This window comes from Myotis nattereri (genome assembly GCF_964212035.1).
Source record: "Myotis nattereri genome assembly, chromosome: 3".
In the NCBI taxonomy this organism is placed as follows: Eukaryota; Metazoa; Chordata; class Mammalia; order Chiroptera; family Vespertilionidae; genus Myotis; species Myotis nattereri.
In genome coordinates, this window is record NC_138077.1 from 214917014 (window position 1) to 214939166 (window position 22153).

Consider the following 22153-nt stretch of genomic DNA (forward strand, 5'->3'; position numbering starts at 1 on the left):
TGCCACAGAGAGGGTTGGACCCAGATTGTCCCACCAGACACGGCTGAGCTGCAGCCCTGCCCCCTCCCCTCCCGCAGCCCCACCCCTGAGGGCACAGGGCTCACGGGGCAGAGTACGGAGGTCGGTTCTGGGAAGCCCTGCCCCTTAACAGACAAGCAGTGAACAGCGGAGAGCGAGGAAGCCCAGTTAATGAGCCTGTCCTGGGACTCAAGTAAACACGTGACTTGATTAACCGGGAGGAAAAGGGCGACAGAGGCAGTTAAAGGGGAACCACCAGGGAGACTCAGTCAGGGCGGCAGCACAGACACAGCCAGCGGGGGCCTCCCAGCCAGGAAGGTTCCCAGCACGCAGCCGGCAGGGAGAGAGAGAGAGAGAGAGAGAGAGAGAGACAGAGAGAGAGAGACAGAGAGAGAGAATAGAAGTGGATAAGGAAGCGTTGCTGTCCATCTAATCTATATATATAAAAGCCTAAGCGACCCGTTGACTGGTTGCTATGATGCGCACTGACCACCAGGGGGCAGACGCTCAATGCAGGAGCTGCCCCCTGGTGGTCAGTGCGCTCCCACAGCCAACCTCCCACGGCTCTGATTGACCCTGATGGTCAGCCAGGCCGAGGGACCCCACCCACACACAAATTCGTGCACCGGGTCTCTAGTTGAAAAAGAGAGAAAACCACTGAGGAAGTGCAGTGAACAGGTTCTCAGACCAAAACGCAGACGATCTCACCCCGTGCCCCAAACATCAGCAAGATAGACACGACCCAACGCGCGTTGAGGACACCGGCGCCGAGGAACATGCTGAAATGCCCGGAAAAGGCCCGGCACCCGAGTGGCGTCAGACGCGGTAACAGAGACACTCCAAGCAAAGAGACGCAGATAGTCTGTGTTCGGTGTTGAAGGAGGAAATCTGAAACTTGAATTTGACGTCCTGTAAACCACCTCCCGCAGCACAGCCCACCGGCCCACCAGCCCACGCTGCTCTGGGCGGCCCGCCTGAGGGAGTCTGTGCCGCAGGGTGCCTGGAGGACGGCGGGGTGTGTGTGTGGGCGTGCGTGTGCGCGCGCACTTGAGTGCATGTGTGTGCACATGTGTGCACATGAGTGCATGTGTAGACGTGCGTGTGTGCGTGCGTGTGTGCATGTGAGTGCATGGGCCATGGGCCATGAGCCAGTCGCACTCCAACCTAGTGAGAGAATCAGCCACTGAGACTCAGATGTCCTGCCCTAGAGGGGCGTGTGCCCCCCCCCCCCAGGAGGAGGAGGCGTAAACCCGGGTGGGGACAGGTTGGAAGGAGGCGAAGGGTGTTTACCGTCCACACCACCTGGGAAGCGGGAAAGAGGGAAAGACGCAGAAGAACGACCCAGAGCAGGTCCCAGGCGCAGCGAGCGCCACGCACAGCGATTCCCCGGGCGCAGTGAGCGCCGCGCCACAGCGATTCCCCGGAAGGCGCGCTAGTCATATGGACACGCCACCCGTGGTGAGGCCTCAGGATGGAGCAGGAGTTCTAACGTTCCAGCCGATAGCACCGTGAGGGACTGTAAACACCACAGGCTCGGGCTCAGCAACGGCGGCGTGACAGGTGGGAATAGTCCTAACCGGCGGCTTCCTTACAGAACCCGAGCCGTTAAGCAAGAGGACATAAGCAATGGTGGCCTTTGCAAAAGCGTTAACACACGCTCTACGCTGAGAGTTACATGTTACCTTCATGTGCACACACGTTTACATGCGTACATGGACTTTACACTCAGAAAAGCATCAAGGAACATTTAACAAAATAAAAATCTCTCCGAAGACTAATAAGAAAGAAAAACAAAACTCTAGCAAGAATGTTGATCTTTTATTTTTTTATATATTTTATTGATTTTTTACAGAGAGGAAGGGAGAGGGATAGAGAGAAACATCGATCAGCTGCCTCCTGCACACCTCCTACTGGGGATGTGCCCGCAACCAAGGTACATGCCCTTGACCGGAATCGAACCTGGGACCCTTCAGTCCGCAGGCCGACGCTCTATCCACTGAGCCAGACTGATTAGGGTGGTCGTTGATCTTTTAAATGTAAAGCAAGGAAAAATGTACAGAAAGAAAATTAACAGCAGACCCAATAGGAGATATGAAACTGAAGAAGGAACGTGAAGAACTGTGTCCCGAGAACTGGAAACAGACACGGGTATGTCTGGGGAAATACCAACGCCAGGTTCATCCGTGCGCAGGTAGAAACACAGCCCTTCACCCAGAACAGAGTGAAGCAGCGAGTACCCTGCTCCCTCCACACCTGCCCGCCCCAAGGCCGGCCGTGTCCGCCGGTCCTAAGCCAGGCGTGCAGGGCGGTGCAAGGAAAGGGAATCGCAGGCCCTTTGTACGCAAACCCCCCAGTAAAAACGTTAGCTCCTCAAACAAAAATATTTTTAAAATAACGAAGTTGAGCCGTGGGGATTGGATTGGATTCAGACGCCAGGACGGCTTCACGTCAGAAAATGCGTCCGCGCCTCTGGGTGAGGCCAGATTGCCTCGATGGCAGCGGAAGGTGTGCCCAGTCGGCGTGTCTGTGGGATGGAAATTCTGGGGGGCCGGACAGCAAGGGCGCGACAATGCGAGGTGCCTCAAGTCCACGCGAGTGGAGGGGAAGCCAGCGGCCCAGTCTACCCAGGAGCTGAGGGCCTTCCCTCCGCGGTCCCGCTGTTCCTCCCGCGGGGTTCCTGGGGCTCTCCGTGGCCTGACAGCTTCCCCACTGGGGGGCGCGGGCTCTGCCTGCTCCGAGGGACCCCCGGACAGGCCCCGGGTAAGGCCCAGGGGACACTGTGGGCAAGTGAACGAATTCCCTGCACCACCAAGAATCCATGTCTGGCACCCCCACCCCAGCAGAGCTCGTGGGGCCAGAAACAAGAAGTGGGGAGCGGGGTGTGTGTGTGCATGTTGTGCGTGTGTGCGTGTCGGGGAGACACTGACCGCCCTGGCTCCAGGGCTGGGCTGTTGCTATGGAGGAGCTGAAAGTGCCGACAGGTTAGCGGGGCCAACAGGCACGTGGCCGGGGGCCACCAAGTCACAGGCGCGAGCCGCGTATAAAGCGACACAGACAACCGTTCAACTCGGCAGCGCCGACCGGAGAACGAACAAGCCGCCGTTCCCGGCGCGACACCCAGCACACACCGGGGGTGCCTCTGCGGCGGGACCTGCAGGGGCCTGACCCGGGAGGACGTCCTCTCTCCAGCCCGTGTCCACGTCTGACGGGACCCCAGTCTGTCCAGAGACCCAGCGACAGGCTGGACAGGCGACAGCTGGGGGAGTGACTTGGGACATCCAACGCCAACAGGGGTGTGTTACTGGGGACGGTGACAAGGATGTGAGCAGAATTCATGGGAACCCCGCGGCCGTCCAGCTTGACTGGCGAGCGGCTGCATGCCCGAGGGCCCCCCATGGGGAGCCGAGGACTGTCATCGAGGCGCGGGGAACGGGGACCCACAGGCCCGTCCCACCAGGGACACTCAGAGGCCTCCCATGCCTTGAACCCTGAGGGCTCAGCGCAGTGCCCCTGCCGGACACCAGGGGGCAGTAGAGGGAGCCAAGCCAGGGAGCTGGAGAGCTTGGTGGGCACATGGATCCTAAGACGGTGTTGGGGCTCCCGGCCTTTAAGTCAATTAGGTGCCTCTGCCTCAAAGGGGACCCTGACTTACAAGGATGGGGGGCAGGGGGGGCAGCCGCAGGCCCCAGTCCAGCCCCCACGGCCCCTGCTCTGCACACACGTCTCCAGGAGCCCCAGGCCAGGAGGCCCCGCCGGGGGTGGGGTGGTGAGGGGGGACCCTCGCCCTCAGCATGGGCTTCCCAGGCTGTCCTCGGACGCCTCGCCGTCTCTGGGCAAACCCGCGACCCTGCGTGGACCACGGGCTTGGGCCCGTTTCTCACCTGCATCAGGGGGCGGGGGTGGGGGGGGGGCGCAGCCGGCTGGGCCTGTTCCACTCGGACGCGTTCGTGTCCTGAGCTCGGTGAGCGGCCTCCCAGTGGACCGGCCGCCCCCACCTGCCTCTGGCGGCCGCCCCACCTGCTCTGGACGCCAGCCTTACCCGGGGAATTCCTTCCTCAGGGCTAAGCGTCCAACTCCCCTTGCTTATGAGGCACAGGCGCTGCGGCTGCTTGAAGACCCGAGGTTTCCCGCCCGAGGCCGTGGCACTGAGGGTGTCCCCCCCCCCCCCGAGGCCCTGGCACTGAGGGTGTTTCCCGCCCGAGGCCGTGGCACTGAGGGTGTTCCCCCCCCCCCCCCCGAGGCCCTGGCACTGAGGATGTTTCCTGCCCGAGGCCCCGGCATTGAGGGTGTGGCCTCAGGCTTTCCACAGCCACTTTCCTCCGTTGCCTGGACCAGGCCTGGCAGTGGATGGGCAGTGGCTGGCCCACCCTCCCCGGGGGCTCAGTGGAGGGAACATGGGGGTCTGTGGGAGGAGTGGTCCCTCTTGGTCCAGGGGATGGGCAGCTGGACTCACACAGGATGCTGCCCCCTGGCTTCCAGAGACCACGCACACGCACGCACACGCACACACACGCACCTGCACACGCACCAGCGTGCCCACAGCACTCCAGGGACAGCAGGGCGTTCACCCAGCTCCCAGGTGGGAAAACCAAGACCTCCCACTTCCTCCTGTCCAGCCACTGAGGGCCTGACCGACCCAGCCCCCCAGGCCACGCCCTCCTAGCCCTGGCCTTACCCCCTCCCTCACCCCCATCCCAGGCAGCGTCGGCCCAGACGGCCCTGCTGGGGCTCTGTAGGCCTGCCCTTTGCTGAGGCCACGGAGGTCACCTGGAGGTCTGCGAGCAGCGGCTCCACCGTCCTGGCCCCGGGGACGGGCTCGGAGGTCCACCCCTCACTCAGCCCCTCCCCTGGGTGGCCCTTCCCTCCTGGGCCCGCGGCCAACCACGGGACCCTCTGTGCTGAGCCATCTTATCGAGGCGCCCAGGAGGGGCCAGTCGCACCCCTGGCTTCGATGCCGAAGCCGGTGCCCAGTGGGATGTAGCAGACCGTCCAAGGACAGCCCTGCCAGCCGAGGCCACAGGCGGGCCGGTGGGGCTCCTGGGAGAGTGGACGATCCTCGAGCCTGGCCAGGCAGCCGACAATCCCCCCTCCCCAGCCCCGAGGTCTGCCGGCCTCTCCCATCTGCAAGTCCCCTCTGGGGCGTCTTCAGGCTCTGCTGTCCTCACGCCCCCAGACCCACTGGCCTTGCCCATGACTCTGGCAGGACAGACGAGAGCCAAGAATGAGCCCGAGGGGCCGTGAGCGGGCGGCCAGGCGAGTGACTGACCCAGCACAGTGACCGCACACAGGCCAGTCCCCTGCTCTTGGCACCCTGGGGGCTCGTGAGGCCGGTGCGGCTCAGGTGTGCGTGGAAACCGGGTGTTGCACAAGCACTTTAATGTCCCCGAGAAGCGCAGTCACAGTACATGTCAGCGCCACAAGGTCCCTCTCTCCCCACCCCAACCTCCTCTCCGGAGGCAGGGTTGCCCTGGGCGCGAGGCCTCCTGTGCACGTGGGGCACGAGCGGGGCAGGAGGTAGACAGTCAAGCCGTCCCCACAGTTCTCGGGGCCCCTCCGCGTCACCTGTGGCCCAGTTCTGGGTGCACGGGGCAGGGCGGGCTGGCGGGAGCTGGGTAGGGGGCAGTGGCCACGGCCGCTGGGCTCCTCCCGGGGACTGGGCCAGGGGTCAGGGCTGGCGTGGCCCCACGCGCTTGCCCGGAGCCGTCGCTGCAGCGCACGGTCCTCGGGGAGATCCAGGATGGGTCTGGGACGAGTCACTGTGCCCCCGGGGCCTGGCATGGCCGCTGGCCGGCTGGAATGTGGGCTGAGGCCGCCGGAGGCGCCGGCGGGGCGGGCTACACGTCCGTCTCCACGCGCAGCCGCTCCATCCTGCGCATGTTGCCCTCCACGGCCACGCGGTTGGTGATGCTCTGGACGAAGTCCTCGGGGAACCAGCCCGTCTCTCCGTCCCGCAGCCTCTCGCCGTAGAACCATCCTGACCCAGACACGGGCAGGTGAGGGAGGGTCCTGGGCACTGGGGAGGGGCCCGCTCGGCACCCCCACCCCCGGAGCCCACCACCGCCTCCCCCTGGGGATCCTGACAAGGTCTCAGGGCTCCAACCAGCTCTGCCGGCCTCTGTGGGGTCCCAGCAGCAGCAAAGCCCCCCCCTAGGGTACAACTTTTGATCCTGCACTTCAGGGGCGTCTGAAGGTGCCTGGAAGGAGGTGCTCAGGCCCTCGGTCCCAGGCTGGCTGGGAGCAGTGACCCTGGTGGGGGCCAGGGCTGCTGGCATGCCAGTGGGGCCAGACCCCTCGCCCGGGGTCCAGCTTGCCTGGGCCCCTCTGCCAGCCCCTCCCCCATACTCCCCTGGCTCAGCTCCCGCCCCCCGTGTCCCCCTCGTCTCCCCTCTCACTGCCCACCCCCCCCCCCCCGTGCCCGGCCCCGCCCCGCTCACCGTCCTCCTGCTGCAGGACCAGCACCACGTCCGCCTGCTGCAGCGAGATCTCGTCTACCTGCTTGGCGAAGTAGGCCTTGGTGACCTCCACCTGCGGCAGGTCTGCGGGACGGGCAGGCGTGAGTGACGCCGGTCCTTCGGGGAGGGGTGGGCTCCCGACAGCCCCCAGGGCCCCGCTCTCCTCTGTCCGGAGCTGGCCCTCCCCACAGGGGGACAGGCTGCTTTCAGGGTCAAAGTGCCCACCCAGCAGGGGGCGCTCCCAGCTCTGGGGGGAGGGGGGGGCTGGCGGGGCAGGAGGAAGGGTCTGTGGGCCTCTGGCTCCAGCGCGTGGGTCTGTTCCACCAGCTACTGGGCTCAGGGCACCACAGGGAGGGAGGCCCCTCCCCGGGGTCAGGTGTGGGATGGACAGAGGGATGGAGGGTACCTCTCCCTCCTGACCCCCACCCGCCCCCACCAGGGCTGGAAGGGGGGCTGCGAGCCCTGCTCCTGGGGCGAGCGCTCACCTCCCTTGTTGGCGAGGCCCAGCCACTGCTGCTCCCTGTACGTCAGCGCGGTGATCCAGCGGGCGCGGTCACTCCTGGGGACAGAGAACATGAACCCGGTCACTCCTGGGGACAGAGTGTGGGCCCGGTCCCTCCTGGGGACAGAGGACATGAACCCGGTCCCTCCTGGGGACAGCGTGTGAGCAGGGCCTGAGGCGGATGCCGTCAGCCTGGTGGCTTTGGCTTTAAGCCCCACCCCCCGTTGGCACAGAGAAGATGGGGTCTGAGCGCCGCCCACGCCCTGGAGGGGGGACAGGCAGTGGAGACCCGGCTGCCGGACCCCCTCCCACCAGCCTGGTCAGGAGCCAGGAGCTGTGAGCGGCTTCCGCCCGGGGCCTCCCCACCCCACCACCCGGGGGCCAAAGCCTGGGAGGGCCCGGGGCGTGGGAAGCAGCGCAGGCAGGCTGAGCCCGAGCCCCACCGGCCTGGGTCCGAGCCTGGGTCCGAGCCTGGGTCCGAGCCGGGGGTAGCGGCCCCTCAGCGTCCGGGCCGCCCACCTCCTGCGCTGGCTCTGCGACCCGGGCCTCTTGTCAGCTGCTGATTGACAGGAGCCTCAGCTTCTCGCCCGGGAAGGGGAGTGAGCAGGAGGGAGCGCGGACCGTCTGCTGGGCTCCCTCAGTGTACTGAGTCCCTGCCCTGCTGTCCTCCGGCTGCTCCGTGCCATGGCCTCCTGCCCCAGGGCCTTTGCACGGCTGTGCCTCTGCTGGAGCCCTGAGCCTCGCTCCCCTCGGAGCCCTGTGCATGAGGCTTCCTCCCCAGCTCCGCCCCCTGCCCCCTCTCCTGCCTGTTTGTCTCCTGTTTGTCTCACCCCTCACCCCTCAGCTGCTCATCTTGTGGCTGGGGTGCACCCTCCCGGGAATGTGAACTCCGTGAGGACAAGGCTGTCCCTGCACCTGGTGTGATGCCCGCACAGAGTGGCGGTCAGGGATGTGGGTGGCAGGAATCCTATCCTCGTGGGTCACGCAGAGCCCCCTCCCCCAGGGAGCCCTCCCGGACTTACGCGGAGTCAGAGGACAGCAGGATCCTCTCCTGGCGGCCCTCGCTGTTGTGCAGCAGGGTCACCTGGAAGAGGTGCGGCACAGACGAGCTGCGGTTGACGCCGCCTGGCAGGGGCAGCTCCGTGGCCTCCACCTTCTGGACCTGGAGGTGGTCCACGTGGGCGTAGTCCTGGACCACGAAGCTGTCTTCGCTGCGGGAGGAGGTGGGCGAGGTGCGGGGTCTGTTGGCAGCCGCCCCTCCCTGCCCCCCGGCCACCGGGTCCCCACAGCGGCCGGGGGCCAGGCCGCCAGGAGGGCGCTCTCTAGATGTCCCTCCCATCCCCCCACCTGGAGAACAGCGGCCACCAGGGTCCTGGTGGCTGGGCGGGCAGGCCCCGGTCTGCAAATGGAAGCAGCGCCACGCAGCCAGGGCCACGGCGCCCCGGGTCCCCTGTGTGTGTGTGTGTGTGGGGGGGGTGGCGCTGAGCACCCCCTGGAGCTGCATGTGTCCCTGCAGAGGGGACCCGGGCCGCTGCCATGGGCGACCAGCTGGGCAGGTCCTGTGTGTGCCCCCCACTCTGAGGCCGGAGGAGGCTCCGGTCGGCTCCTCCATGTCCTCCCGGCCTCCAGCCCACTCCTGGCCCCGAGGCTGCAGCCCGCCCACCGCCCACCACCCACAGTGCCCGTGGCGGGGTGGGGCCCACCTCTTCTTCTTGGTGACCACCAGGACGTCGTTGAACAGGAACAGGTGGCACGTGGGCCGGCTGGCGAGTTTCCGGAACAGCCCGGTCTCCTCCACCACGAACAGCTCCCCGCGCTTCAGCAGCCAGCGGGAGGCGGAGATCAGCGGGAGGGACTGGAGGACAGACAGACAGACAGACGTCAAGCCCCGGTCCCACAGGCCAGGCCCGCAGCTGCTGGTGGGGACCGACCCCAGCCTCTGAGAACCACGGCGGGCCGCCCCCAGGGCTCCGGCCACAGCAAAGGGCCATCCAGTTGGCTGCTCTGAGCCAGGCCAGGCCCGGGAGGGCTCCACGGGACGGGGTGGGGGGTGGGGGGGGAGGGGAGGGAGTGGTCTGGGAGCTGGGACAGGTCAGGGCCAGCAGGGCTGGTGGGCGTGGTGGGCACAGCAGGCGCCCTCTGGGGCTGCCTACCTTGACCTTGCCGAAGTCCAGCTGTGTCTGCAGCGTGTACATCTGCTCCATGCGCTCCATCTTGTGGGCCCCCTCGTTGCACTGCTTCACCAGCTGCAGGGCGCGGGCAGGGAGGTGGCAGGGCTGCGGGCCCCACCGGCCCAGGTCGCCGCCCTCCTGGCCGTCCTAGCCCTGCCTTGCCAGGAGCTCGATGGCTGTGTGCGAGCTCCACTCCCTCTAGGCCTGTTTCCCCCCTGGTACCATGAAAAGCTTGGGGTGGACAATCTTCAAACGTTTCCTGCCAGGCCCTTGGGGTCTCTGCTATCGGGGGTGGGGCCCCCCTCACCTTGTTCATGGCTTTGAACGCGCGGCTGGCGGCCTTGTACCTCTCGGGGTGGCTCTGGGTCTTGAGGCAGAGTGTCTGCAGGGGAGACACCAGGTGTGAGCGAGCACCAGGCACCCTCCCGCCCCAGGCTTTTGGCCCACGTCAGGGAGGCTCCCTCACACCAGACTCAGGCGGGGCCCCGAAACGGCTCAGCCAGGTCAGGCCGGTTGGGGGGGACTTGTAGTGAGTGCCCCCAGGACCCTGCCCCTTCCAATCCTGGCCACCCTCGTCCAGCCGGGGGCCCCACAGCCTCTATTCCTGCTCCTCCCAGAATGCCCGGAGGGATGGCCCATCTCGCTTGGACAGTGACCGCCTAGCACAGGCCCACATGCTGCCTCCAGGAGCTTAGCTGGGCGCCTGCCACGTGTGTGTCCACATGTGCATGCATGTGTATGCATGTGTATGCATGTGCCTTTCACCCTCACAGGCCCCTCTGCCCCCTGAGCCACCACCTCAGAGATGCAAGCCCTTCCACGGAGCCCCTCTCCCCGCGCCCGGGACGACTGGCCAAGGGGTGTGAGGCAGGAGGCGCCGATGGCCCAGGACCATCTGGGTGACGCGGGGTAAGGCGCATCCACCTGCCCGTCATGTAAAGCGCAGGACAGGTCCTGGCAGAGACAGTTCTACGGGCGGCGGAGACGATGCCGGGACCAGGTCACCATGGCGACTGAAGCCCGATCACCCTCCTCATCATGGGCGATGGTGGAGGAGGAGGTCCCGGGGGGGCAACACCGGGTCTGAGTGTGAGACGGGAGCCCAGGCGCCCCGCCCCCGCCGGGCCCGGGCTGGTGCTCACGTCGGTCAGGAGGGGCAGGCGGGTGACCCGCTGCATGGGGAGGATGAGGAAGGAGATCATGGGCAGGCCGCCGCACGCCGGCCGCCTCTCGATCTCCCGGAGGGCGTCTCGGAAGGCGGGGTTGCTGCTCCTGCAGGGACGGGGGAGGCGGGTCAGAGCCCGGCGGCGGCGGCGAGCAGGCCGTGCCCCGCCAGCCCGGCCGCCGCTCACGTGAGCCTCTGCAGGGCGCGCTGCTGGTAGACCTCGTTGGAGCAGTAGGCCACGTAGGGGTGGAAGTGCCGCTCCGCGTGCTCCTCCAGGATGTCGCTGATGTCCTCCACGCACACCTGCGCCTTGTGCCGCCGCTCCAGGTCCTCGAAGAACCTGCGGCGGGCGAGGACCGCGGCTGAGTGCCCACGCCACACGTGTGAGCACGCACACACGCCAACACACACATGCACGCACACACAAACATGCACACACACATGCAAGCATGCACATACGCACACACACACACATGCACAAAGACACACACATGCAAACATGCACACTGACACACGCACACAAACATGCCCACACAGGCACACACAGACATACACACAAAAAACACACAAAAACATGTACACACACGCACACAGATACACGCGTGCACACAAACATACCCACACATGCACAAACATGTACACACACAGACATGTACACACACATGCACACAGACACATGCAAACACACACACATGCACACACGCGCGAGCACATGCACACTGACACACACGCACACACACGCAAACATGCAAACATGCACACATGCATGCACACACATGCACAGACACACACATGAAAATATGCACACACACACACAAACATGCCCACACAGATACACACAAACACACACACACAAACATGTACACACACGCACACAGGCACACGTGTGCACACAAACACACCCACACAGGCACAAACATGTACACACACAGACATGTACGCACACATGCACACAGACACACATGCACACACAGACATGTACACACACGCGCGCACACAAACATGCCCACACATGCACAAACATGTACACACAGAGACATGCACACACATGCACACACACAAACATGCCCCACAGGCATACACACATGCACACACATGCACGCACAAAGACACACATGCAAGCACACACATGCACACACACAAATGCCCACACAGGCACAAACATGTACACACACGCGCGCACAGACATGCACAGACACACACACACACACACACACACATGCCCAGTTCAGCTCTGGGGCAGCACACATGTGGACGGACCCCACTGGCCCAGGAAATCCCCAGGACAGATGAGCTGCTGGGATGGGAAGTGACTGGGCCCAGACCCCTGGCCAAACCCGAGGCCACGCCCCTCCAGGCCGGGCAGGAGGTGTGGGCCCCGAGGGATGGGCGGCAGGACAGAGCTTCATTCCGACTTGACTCCGGGGACTTGGTTAGAGGTGCCAGGACCTGCCTTGGGCCCAGCACCCCCCTCCCCCCCTCAGCGCGGTGCCTCCGGGCAGACGCCCTGCAGGGGACAGCCACACCCCGCCCTCCGGGGTCCCGAGGCTCAGCGCACCCAGGCCTTGCAGGGAGGAGAGGACGCCTGAGCCACCATCCGGCGGGTCTGGCCCAGGGCTCCGCTCCCAGCAGCCGCTGCCCTGGGGCTGGCCCGTAGGTCACGTGCTACACAGACTCCGGCTGCAGCCTCCAGGGCATCCTAACCGCAGGCAAGCGCCGGACCCCAGGCCCCACACCTCTCCCAGCCGGGCCAAGGCGGCCGGAGGGCCTCCCGCCCCGAGGCTCTGTCCCGAGCAGTCCCTCCCTGGGGCCTGGGCCGAGGCCACGCCCACGCCAGCGTCTCTCAGTCCTGCTGAGCTGGGCGGCCGGAACAGTCCCGCCTGGAGATAAGGTGCTGGCTGACCTCCGAGGGCAGAGGGCAGAGTCCCAGAGCTCAGAGCCACACGGGGACCTCAGGTGGCCCGCACCCCTCATCAAAGAGTGACCAGCTGGGGCCGCAGCCCTTACAGCTCACCCACGGAGGGAGGGGAGGACGCTGGTACCCAGACAGGGAGGTGGGGTGCGTCAGCCCCACCCAGGACCTGCGGCCAGGGCACCACCCGGGAGGAACATGGCCTCCCACCGACCTGTGGGCCCCCTGGAAGCTGGGGCCCAGCTCTGGTCACCCTGGCGAGGCCAGTGAGGGGGGCAGGGAGGGGAGTGGGCCTCGGCTGGGGTCCCTCAGGCCCCTGTCACAGGCCCGGCCTGACCTGCCACAGGGACCAGGATCCCTTTCTGTGGAACGTTTTGAGCCTGATGGGCAGCCCTGCGAATGGCTCAGTGTGTCAGGACAGATGGGGACCCCACCCCCAGCCCCAGGCAGGCGTGCTGGCCAGCACCCCCGTGGGCATTCTGGAGGGTTCTGAGAAGGGGCTGGGAGGTCTGAGACGGCCCCGAGCCACTAACCGATTCCTGGGGAGGCTGTGTGAATGGCCACAGTGCATACCTGGACTGTGCCCGCCACAGGAGTAACACAGCTGTGTCCCCACGTGTGCACACACATGCACACACACTCATACACAATGGGTGTTCACACACACATGCAAACAGCTGCTACCCACACGTGTGCACACACACCTGCTGCCACACATGTACCTACATGTGCACATGTGCACGCATACACAGCTCCACGCAGGCCTGCAGCTGCACGCCCGGCCCCTCCTCCACCTCCTGCCCTGCAACCAGAGCCCTGGGCCAGGCACCAGACACCCCGGGAGGAACATGACCCGGGGCGACGAGAGGCCGCCTCCCACCTCGCCCTGTGGGTGCCTTGCGCCTGGCCATGCAGCCCTCTGGGCCTGGGTGCCCTGGTGGGAACGTGCCTGTCCTTGGACAGAGCCATGTGCCATGGGAGACGTCCCCCTCTTGAGCCTCAGGGGACAGGGTGCAGGGGCCCAGGACACCCACAGTCTGGCGCTCACCTCTCCCCGGGGCCACTCTCTGGCCTCCCAGCAAACCGCTGCCCCAACCCCCCACCCACAGACCCAGACTCAGACCAGAGGCCTCCGGGAGCTGCCCTCCCACCCTGGCCAGGACCTGTTGCCTCTGCCTCCGTCCACACCCAGGCCAGCGGCCCCAGCCCGAGGCGGTGGGTGCGGCTCTGGGCACTTGGTGGGTGGGGCGTTGTGAGGGGGTTGGTGTGGCCCCCGGGCATGTGGTGGGTGGGGGTTGTGAGGGGTGGGTGTGGCCTCCGGGCACATGGTGGGTGGGGGTTGTGAGGGGTGGGTGGGGTTGTGAGGGGTGGGTGTGGCCTCCGGGCACATGGTGGGTGGGGGTTGTGAGGGGTGGGTGGGGGTTGTGAGGGGTGGGTGGGGGGTTGTGAGGGGCGGGTGCGGCCTCACCTCTGGCTGGCGCCCTGCACGTCCAGGATGTTGGAGAAGAGGTGGTGGTGCTCGGTCTGGGTCATGGTCGCCCGCAGCTCCCGGGACTGCAGGAACTCGGCCACCAGGATGCCCAGGCTGTGCTGGTAGGAGAACTCGGACGTGAGGATCTCGAAGATGGCCTGGCGAGAGCGGGGGAGCCGGAGGGCGGTTTGGAGGAGCCGCCCGCCCAGGGCAGCTGGACACACATGCACGCAGACGGGCTGGCCAGGGCGCGTCTGAGACGAGCGCAGGATCCGTCGGGGTGAGGCGACAGGCCGGGGTTGAGCCCCCGGACGAGCCCCGGTGGGAGGAGAGCGCAGCCAGGGCGCAGCCAGTGGCTTGTCCACAGTGAGCTGTGACACTGGGCAAGGGGAGGGGGGAGCTGCCCCAGCCCCTGCCCTGCCCGCCAAGGGCGTCAGCCATCTCCCTGGTGTCTGGCCCAGCAGGTGGCGGAGGGCGAGTGGGCGGGCCATGTCACCGTGGCCATTGTCCCCCCCCCCCCCCCCCCCCCGTGCGGTGAGGCTGGGACACAGGGCCGCACCCCCACCGGCCGCTCACCTCCTGCCTCTTGCGCTCCTCGGCTGGCAGCGTGTCCAGGATGCCCAGCTCCACCACCTGCGGGCACAGGCCTGGGGTCAGGGGCCACGTGTCCTGAGTCCTCCCTGCCGGGCCGGGGCCGCCGTGATGGCAGAGAGGCCTGGAGAGGGCAGAGCCAGGCTGGCGGGGTCGGGGGGTGGGGTGGGGGGGGGAGCCCCCCTCCAGGCTCAGTGCAGTGGGACCACCGAGCTGGCCTGTCCCTGCCTGATCCTGTCCCTGCGTCTCTCCTCTCCATGGACACGTGTTCTGGGTGGGCCCTGCACCCCCTGCAGGGAGCCCTGGGGCGTGAGGGGGGAGGAGGGAGGTCCAGAGAGAAAGGCCCGGAGGCACCCGAGCAGGGGAGGGGTGGAGAGGGCAGGGCCACTTAAAAAGCTGGGGGTGTCTGGGCCGGCTGAGTCAGCGCCCTGCCCAGGAGGTTGGGGGTGACCCTGCTCCAGCGGGCGCACCACCCAGCTCCCTGCCGTGGGGGCCGTGGCCTCCAGGCTGCCCTGGTGGCGTGTGGCTCTCAGCCACGGCGCGCCTGTCGGAACAGGCTGGGCTGTGCCTCTGCCTGAGGGCACCCCCTCTGTAGGACCCAGAGCCACCCCGTTCCTGCTCCCTCCTCACTGGGCTGCGCACAGGCCGTGTCCTAGGCCTATGGGGGTGGGGGGCAAACCCCGTGCCTCTTCCTCTAGCCCAGGCTGGGCCGAGACCCAGCTCAGGGGGCGGAGGGGGGTGGTCAGAAACCCCGGCCCCCTGTGGAGGCTGCAGCATCTGAACGCCACCAGACCCGGGGTGACATGCCTGGGACTCCTGGCACGCAGCTGGCGGCCGGCAGGTGGGAACAGATTCCCCACTTCCCATCCGCCTACCCTCAGCCCAGCCTGGGCTCTCCTGGCTGGGGTCCCACAGCCTCAGCTCTTGTCCCCCTTTGGGTGCAAGCAAAGAGCCCATGCACTGCAGACAAAGGACCGAGTGCCCGCCCCACTGCCCGCTGTGCCCATGGCTGCCGCCCAGCTCCCACCCTGGGCTCCCAGGGACGGGTCAGGAGTCTGCCCGTGGCCGACTGGGGGTGACAGCCGCTCCCCGGCACGTGGTCAGAGCCGCCCCCATCCCGTGCTCTCACCGAGTCCCCACATCCCTGCAGCTGGAGTGGGGGCGGCTTGGCCGTGGCACGGGGCTCTGTGGGAGCCGAGGCCTGGCTCCCCCCCATCCCCTCCTGCCTCCTCAGGGGACCTCCTAGCACTTTCCTGGGGGCAAGGCCCTGGCAGGAGGGGTCCTTGGTACCCACAGCTCCCCGAAGACCAGTCTGAGCAGGAAGCGGAGAGCATGGGGCTCACCTGGGGACGCCCGTCACATACCTGGATGGCACCTGCCCCAACTCCCCCGCCCCCGTCCCCGCCTGAGACCACCAGGTGCCGCGCAGGGCGGGCTGCTCTGAGGGCATGGGACGCAGCTCTCCTGGGGCTGGGTGGGCGCCTGGGGAGGCCCCGGGACTGACTGCCCACGGGTGGGGAAGGGCGCCCCCAGCAGCCGGCCTACCTCGGGGAGCTGGCTCCAGGTGACCTGGGGGGCCTACCTCGGGGAGCTGGCTCCAGGTGACCTGGGGGGCCCGGAAGTTCTTGACCACGATGGGGGTGCCCACCGTCCGCGCTCCCTCGGGGCTGCCCGGCTCGTCCAGCAGGTCGTCGTCGGACTCCTGGCTGGTGGTCAGGCCCCGCTCCCGGATCTCCTGATAGAACCGGGGGTCTGGGGAGAGGGGGCGCATCACGCAGGGGACCGGGGGCTGGGAGCGGGCCTGGTCCCCCCAGAATCCACAGGCCGAGTCCCGAGGAGCCTCTGAGAACATCAGCTCCTGGAGCAGGCTCCCCTGGGCTGCTGGCCGCTGTGGCTGCTCCGGGCGGGCCAGGCAGGGTGGCGCCCGGTGCAGAATGTGGCACCTTCAGGCCAGCGGAGCTGACAAATCAGAGCACAGGCGGGTGGGGGCCTGCAGAGGCCTTGGGGGGGGGGGCTGTTCCAGAGCCCCAAGACCAGGGCTGTGTCCTGCTCCCACACTGCAGGCCCTGGAACGGCCCGGTCCACCTCTCCGGGCACCGAGGGCCCCGTGCACCCCCTCCACGCCTCCCCTCCATGCCTCGCTCTGGGGCCTGGGGCAGGAGCCGGGTCCTGACGCCTCCCTCGCCCCCTCCAGCCGATGTCCGTCCACAGAGGTCAGGGCTGGCAGGGAGGGCGGACCCATCCTGGCGGGGCCCCTGTGTCCTCAGAAGCCAACGCCTGGCATCCAGCCTGGCACCCAGGCCCAAGCCCTTCCGGCCTCACTGGCCCACCCTCCTCCCTAGTGGGTGCTCCATCCTGGCTGGGCAGCACTTCCTCTCCCCTCCCCATGGGGCCCTGTTGGCACCCACCCCTCAGCAGGCTGATGGCACTGCTCTGGGCCCCCCCAAGGTGCAGCTGCAGCCCATGCCCTCCGAGCCCCACCCCACAGGCTCCCCGTGCCCTGAGACGACCCCAACAGAGCCCAGCAGGCGTGTCCTCCCCGTGGGGCCTTGGTCCCCCCATGTGGCTACTACGCCCCCCCCCAAGGTGCTGGACAACTGTCGCCTGGGGGTGAGTGGGGGGCTGTATCTCCTGCCCCTGGGTGGTGCAGAAGGGAGTCCATGGGAAACTTCTAGGCCAGTGATGGCGATCCTATGACACGCGTGTCAGAGGTGACACGCGAACTCATTTTATTGGTTGATTTTTCTTTGTTAAATGGCATTTAAATATATAAAATAAATATCAAAAATAGAAGTCTCTGTTTTACTGTGGTTGCAAATATCAAAAAATTTCTCTATGTGACACGGCACCAGAGTGAAGTTAGGGTTTTTCAAAATGCTGGCACGCCGAGCTCAGAAGGTTCGCCATCACTGCTCTAGGCCTTTCTGGACCCATCAGCGCTACACGGCCGGATGGCCACCAGGGCCTCTGGTCCCCGGAGGAATCCCTGCAGTGCGTGCTCTGTCCACCACACCCAGCCCCCTGCCCTGCCCCTCCCCCAGCGAGACCAGTCTCATCCGGTCCGGCCCAGCCCGCGGCCGCCGCCCCAGGCCACACTCACCATCCTTGAAGGAGCCCTTGTGCGCACGCTTCCGCCCCAGCGTCTTCTGTGCAAACAAGACAGAAACACCAGTGGTCAGCAGGGAGGAGGGGCAGGTGTGGGCCTAGAGCGGCTCCTCCACCCGGGCTCAGGCCGCACGGCTCCGTGCGCGACACCAGGCCCGGCAGGAGTGGGCTCTGCTGAGCACACAGAAGCCGCTCAATAGATGCTGCTCCCGAGGGAGGCGGGCCGCCAAGAGGAGGCCAGGGCAGGGGGGTGCCTCCAGAGCAGTCAGGGCAGGTGACTGAAATCTGGGCAGATCCAGGAGGGCTGCCTGGAGGTGGAGGCAGGACTGAACTCGCTAAGAGGGGTGCTCAGGAAAGTGGGGTGTTCCCACTTGGGGTAGCCCAAGGTAGGACAGGTGTGGTTAAGAGAAGGCCAAGAGGGACATTGGGGGGAGTGGAGGATGCACACAGGACCCCACGGAGGGGTGGCCTGAGGCGGCAGGAAGAAGAGGGTGAGCGTCCGGCCCCACGCCCTGGAGGCCCGGCAGCTGACGCAGGGCTGCGGGGGTGAGCGGGGACCACACCCTGGCCCACCAGCTGCCGCTCAGAGCCTGCCTTCTTCGCCGGATACACCACTGTCCCCCGACCTCACAGGGGCCGGTGCCAGGAGTGTGGGAGCTGGTTTCTCCCGACGAGTTGGGGCCTGAGTCTCCCAGTGCTGGTCTGGAATGTGTGGCGCTGCCAGCTGCACCTGGCCCTGCCCCCCCCCCCCCCGCCCTGCGTCCCCCAGTGCCCTCACCCCTCCCACCTCCAGGTCTGGGCACAGGCTGCTGCCTCGGCCCCTCTTCCACCTGGCACCTGCCTTTTGTCCCTGCTTCTGCTTTAACCCTCCCCTTCTGAACCCCCAGGCCCTGTGCTCCTGGGGAGCCCCTGCTCTGTGCTCCCCGGTTCCCTGAGCATCCCCACTGCCCGGGAGCTCCTGGGCCTGACCGCTGGGACCCCCTCGCCCCCTGCCCAGAACCTGTGAACCAACAGAAGGAAGGAATGGGCCCCGCAGGCCTGGCCCTGACGGGGTGGATGCTGAGGCCCTGAGGCAGTCCTGGGGCCCTGGCTTCTCAGGGAGACATGGCAGCGGGCAGCGTCCACCCCCCGGCCTGGGACATGGTGGCAGGCAGTGTCCAACCCCCAGGCCTGGGACATGGCGGCGGGCAGCGTCCACCCCCCAGGCCTGGGACATGGCGGCGGGCAGCACCCACCCCCCAGGCCTGGGACATGGCGGTGGGCAGCGTCCATCCCCCAGGCCTGAGGCATGGCAGTGAGCAGTGTCCACCTTCCAGGCCTGGGGCATGGCAGCGGGCAGCGTCCACCTTCCAGGCCTGGGGCATGGCAGCGGGCAGCGTCCACCTTCCAGGCCTGGGGTATGGCAATGGGCAGCGTCCACCTTCCAGGCCTGGGGCATGGCAATGGGCAGCGTCCACCTTCCAGGCCTGGGGTATGGCAATGGGCAGCGTCCACCTTCCAGGCCTGGAGCATGGCAATGGGCAGCGTCCACCTTCCAGGCCTGGGGCATGGCGGCAGGCAGCATCCATCCCGCAGGCCTGAGACATGGCAGCGGGCAGCGTCCACCCCCCAGGCCTGGGACATGGCAGCGGGCAGCATCCACCCCCCGGCCTCGGACATGGCAGTGGGGAGCGTCCACCCCCCGGCCGGGGCATCTTTAAACTCAGGACAGTGGCTATGGCCTCCTTGCCTGGCCCACTGCACCCTGGGGGCCTGTCTTCCCACAGTCTGGGCAGGAGCTCTAAGCTGGGGAGGCCGTCGGATGGCAGCCACAGGCACTGAGGTCCCGGGTGAGGTGCCCGTCCTGCTGGCCCTGGGCCTGTCCCGTGCTCCCTGGAAGGCAGAGGCCACAGGGCTGCCGGGCAGGAAGGGGCGGCGTGAGCAGAGGGCGTCAGTCTGCTCCTGAGCTGGAGGCAGCCAGACCTGCCACGCCCCTTCCAGTCCTTGACAGGAGCCCCCGGGCACTGGGTCCCGGCCAGTGGCTGCAAAGCCATCCCTGAACCCTGACCTTGAGACGAGCCGGCTCCTCTCGGGGCTGGTCCCACCCCAGACTGCCCCGCTGTGTCTGGAGCGACTCACACTCTGGGACCCTAGGCAAAACCTTGGACCATCCTGAGCCTCAGCTGCCCCATCTGTGAAATGGGGCAGTCAGCCAGCTCGCAGCCCGGCTGCCGGTCTCAGGGGAACTGGCAGGAGCCTGCACGTGGCAGGTGCTCAGTGGCAGCTGGGACGGTGATGCCACGGCTGCCCCCACCCCCCTGCCCACGGGCTCCCGGGGCCCAAGGCACATCCCCCAGCCCCCCACCCCCCTTGTCCAGGCACACGGGCCCCCACCTTATTTTTGGGCGAGGGCCGAGCAGGAGGCTGGGCGGACTCCTCGGCCAGGGCGTGGAGCTTGGGGCTGAGCTGGACGGGGGCCACCTCGCCACCCAGGCCCTTCATGGCCGCGCGATAGGACTGGCTGCGCAGGTTCCGTGACAGCGCCGCCCCAGGGCCCGTGTCCATGTCCATGTCGTCCAGGGAGAAGCTGGGGGCCGCGAGGAGCCGGGGCTCCCGCCGGGCGGCCTCCTTGCTGAGCACGGCCGCCCCGAAGCTCTGGTGGCGCGCGGGGGCCTTGGCCTTGCTGGACACGGCCAGGCTGCGGGGGATCAGCTGTGCGGTGCCCAGCTTGAGGGCCGCGGGGCTCTGCGTGCTCAGGATGACGGTGCGGGGCTCCCGGGGCTCCGGGGACGCGGGCTGGGGCTCCGGGGTGTCGGGCTGGAAGACGGCATTGCTCCTGCCCTGCGGGGGGCTGCGGACCAGCGGGAGCTGGGGCTCGGGGTTCCCCTGGGCGTCCAGCCGCAGCTCCGAGTGGAAGCGGCCCTCCAGCAGCTGCTCCTCCAGGGCGCTGTCCGGGCGCCGCCGGGCCATGCCGGACGGCCGTGGGGTCCTGTGGGGACAGGCACAGGGCAGCTGGGGGGGTGCCGTGGGGCACGGACACAGCCCGGGGCCTGGCTGGGAGGGTCCCTACCCCTCGGCCCGCGGGACCCAGGCGGGAGCAGCCTGCAGCCGAGGCCGCCCTGTGAGGCCGCCCACGCTGAGGACAAGCCCTGAGCTGGGGTGTCAGTGCGGGCGGCGGGCTCCTGGGCCCCAGGCCTGGGACGGGATCTGCCACGCGGCCTGTCGGACCACCCCCAGCGGGCAGGTCCCAGCCCAAGCCCACCTCACACCCGCTGCCCAGCGTGGGGGCTGCGAGCTCCCGGGAAGTTCCCAGTTTGGCCCGGGACCCTCCCTGAGGGGGGCGGGCAGAGCGGCCCCCGGGCTGGCCTGGCCATAGCACAGCCCGCCGCGGTGTGGCATCCGGACCTGGTTCTCCGCTGCACACCCAGGAGGGGGCGGGCTGCCTCCGGCCACCCCCGCATTCTTGGGGACAGTCTGAGTCAGCCGGAAGAGGAAGGCGGCGGCCACCCCGGCCTCCCCCGCGCCCGCTGCGTGGGCACCTCCCGGGCTCCACCCCCGTGTTGACGTGGCTGCCTTTCCCCAGGCCTGGCTGAGAGCGGGGTTCAGACCTCCGCTGTGAGCCTGCCCCCGAGCAAATGCGCCCCGAAAGGCGAGGCTTCTCATTCGAAGAGCAGGCAGCGCGACCGAGCCCCCGAGCGCCCACACAGCCCCTGTCCCGTCCCCCCTCCACCTGTCGCCTTCCCAGGCCCGACTCTCCCGCCTCTGAACCTGGCCAGACCCACGGCCTCTCCCAGCCGAGGGCAAAGTCTGCTCCGGGGAAAGCGCCCGGATGGAACCAGTCGGCCGCGCCACTGCAGGGTGTGGCCTCGGTGCCCAGCCAGGCGGCCCCACCACGGCCTGGGCGCCTCCAGGGGGACCCGGGACCGGGTCGGCAGGCGCTCCAGGCTGGGTCCCTCCCGGCTGCTCAGCTTGTCCCAGAGCCACCCGGGCACAGGTTCCATTCAATCAGCACCGAAAGGCGTGTCACCAGCCAGGCGTCCCCCTCCCGCCCTGCACCCCGCAGGCCGCCGCTCTGGGCTTCTGTGTCCCCCACCCCCCTTTTCTAACTAAGGTGCAGCCGCCCGCAGCGATCCCCGAGGGGCTTGTGCGCGGCTGAGTGGACGCGGGCCGGGCCTCCTCTCTGACGATCACCCCCTCTTGTCCAGCAGCCGCTCTCCCCCTCCCCAGGCCGGCCAGGTCCCTGCCTGTGCGTCCCGATCGCGGCGGCCCCGGGTCCCCAGAGCCTGGCTCCTCTCCAGCCCCTTCCTGTCTGGGCTGGCCCTGGGCCGTCTGGGGTCTCCTTCCCCTGCATCTCCCCGTCACCGTGCCCGCTGTCCCCATCACCGTGCCCGCTGTCCCCCCCCATCACCGTGCCCGCTGTCCCCCCCCGTCACCGTGCCCGCTGTCCCCCCGTCACCGTGCCCGCTGTGCCCCCCCATCACCGTGCCCGCTGTCCCCCCCCGTCACCGTGCCCGCTGTCCCCCCGTCACCGTGCCCGCTGTGCCCCCGTCACCGTGCCCGCTGTGCCCCCGTCACCGTGCCCGCTGTGCCCCCGTCACCGTGCCCGCTGTGCCCCCGTCGCCGTGCCCGCTGTGCCCCCGTCACCGTGCCCGCTGTCCCCCCGTCGCCGTGCCCGCTGTCCCCCCGTCACCGTGCCCGCTGTCCCCCGTCACCGTGCCCGCTGTCCCCCGTCACCGTGCCCGCTGTCCCCCGTCGCCGTGCCCGCTGTGCCCCCGTCACCGTGCCCG

At 67.6% G+C, this 22153-nt stretch overlaps 1 protein-coding gene across 1 annotated transcript; it reads right to left on the reverse strand.

Moving 5' to 3' along the window:
* Window positions 1–5377: 5377 nt before the first annotated feature.
* On the reverse strand, window positions 5378–20349 carry ARHGEF16 (Rho guanine nucleotide exchange factor 16). The gene is made up of 14 exons (XM_081088221.1): window positions 19761–20349; window positions 17383–17428; window positions 15865–16034; window positions 14268–14324; window positions 13689–13849; window positions 10496–10648; window positions 10286–10415; window positions 9451–9525; window positions 9126–9218; window positions 8676–8827; window positions 7995–8183; window positions 6956–7029; window positions 6453–6554; window positions 5378–5992 (listed from the first exon to the last, which is right to left on the reverse strand). Exons 1-14 carry the CDS (start codon window positions 20334–20336, stop codon window positions 5853–5855), a joined length of 2118 nt encoding a protein of 705 aa, XP_080944347.1. The 5' UTR covers window positions 20337–20349; the 3' UTR covers window positions 5378–5852.
* Window positions 20350–22153: the final 1804 nt, after the last annotated feature.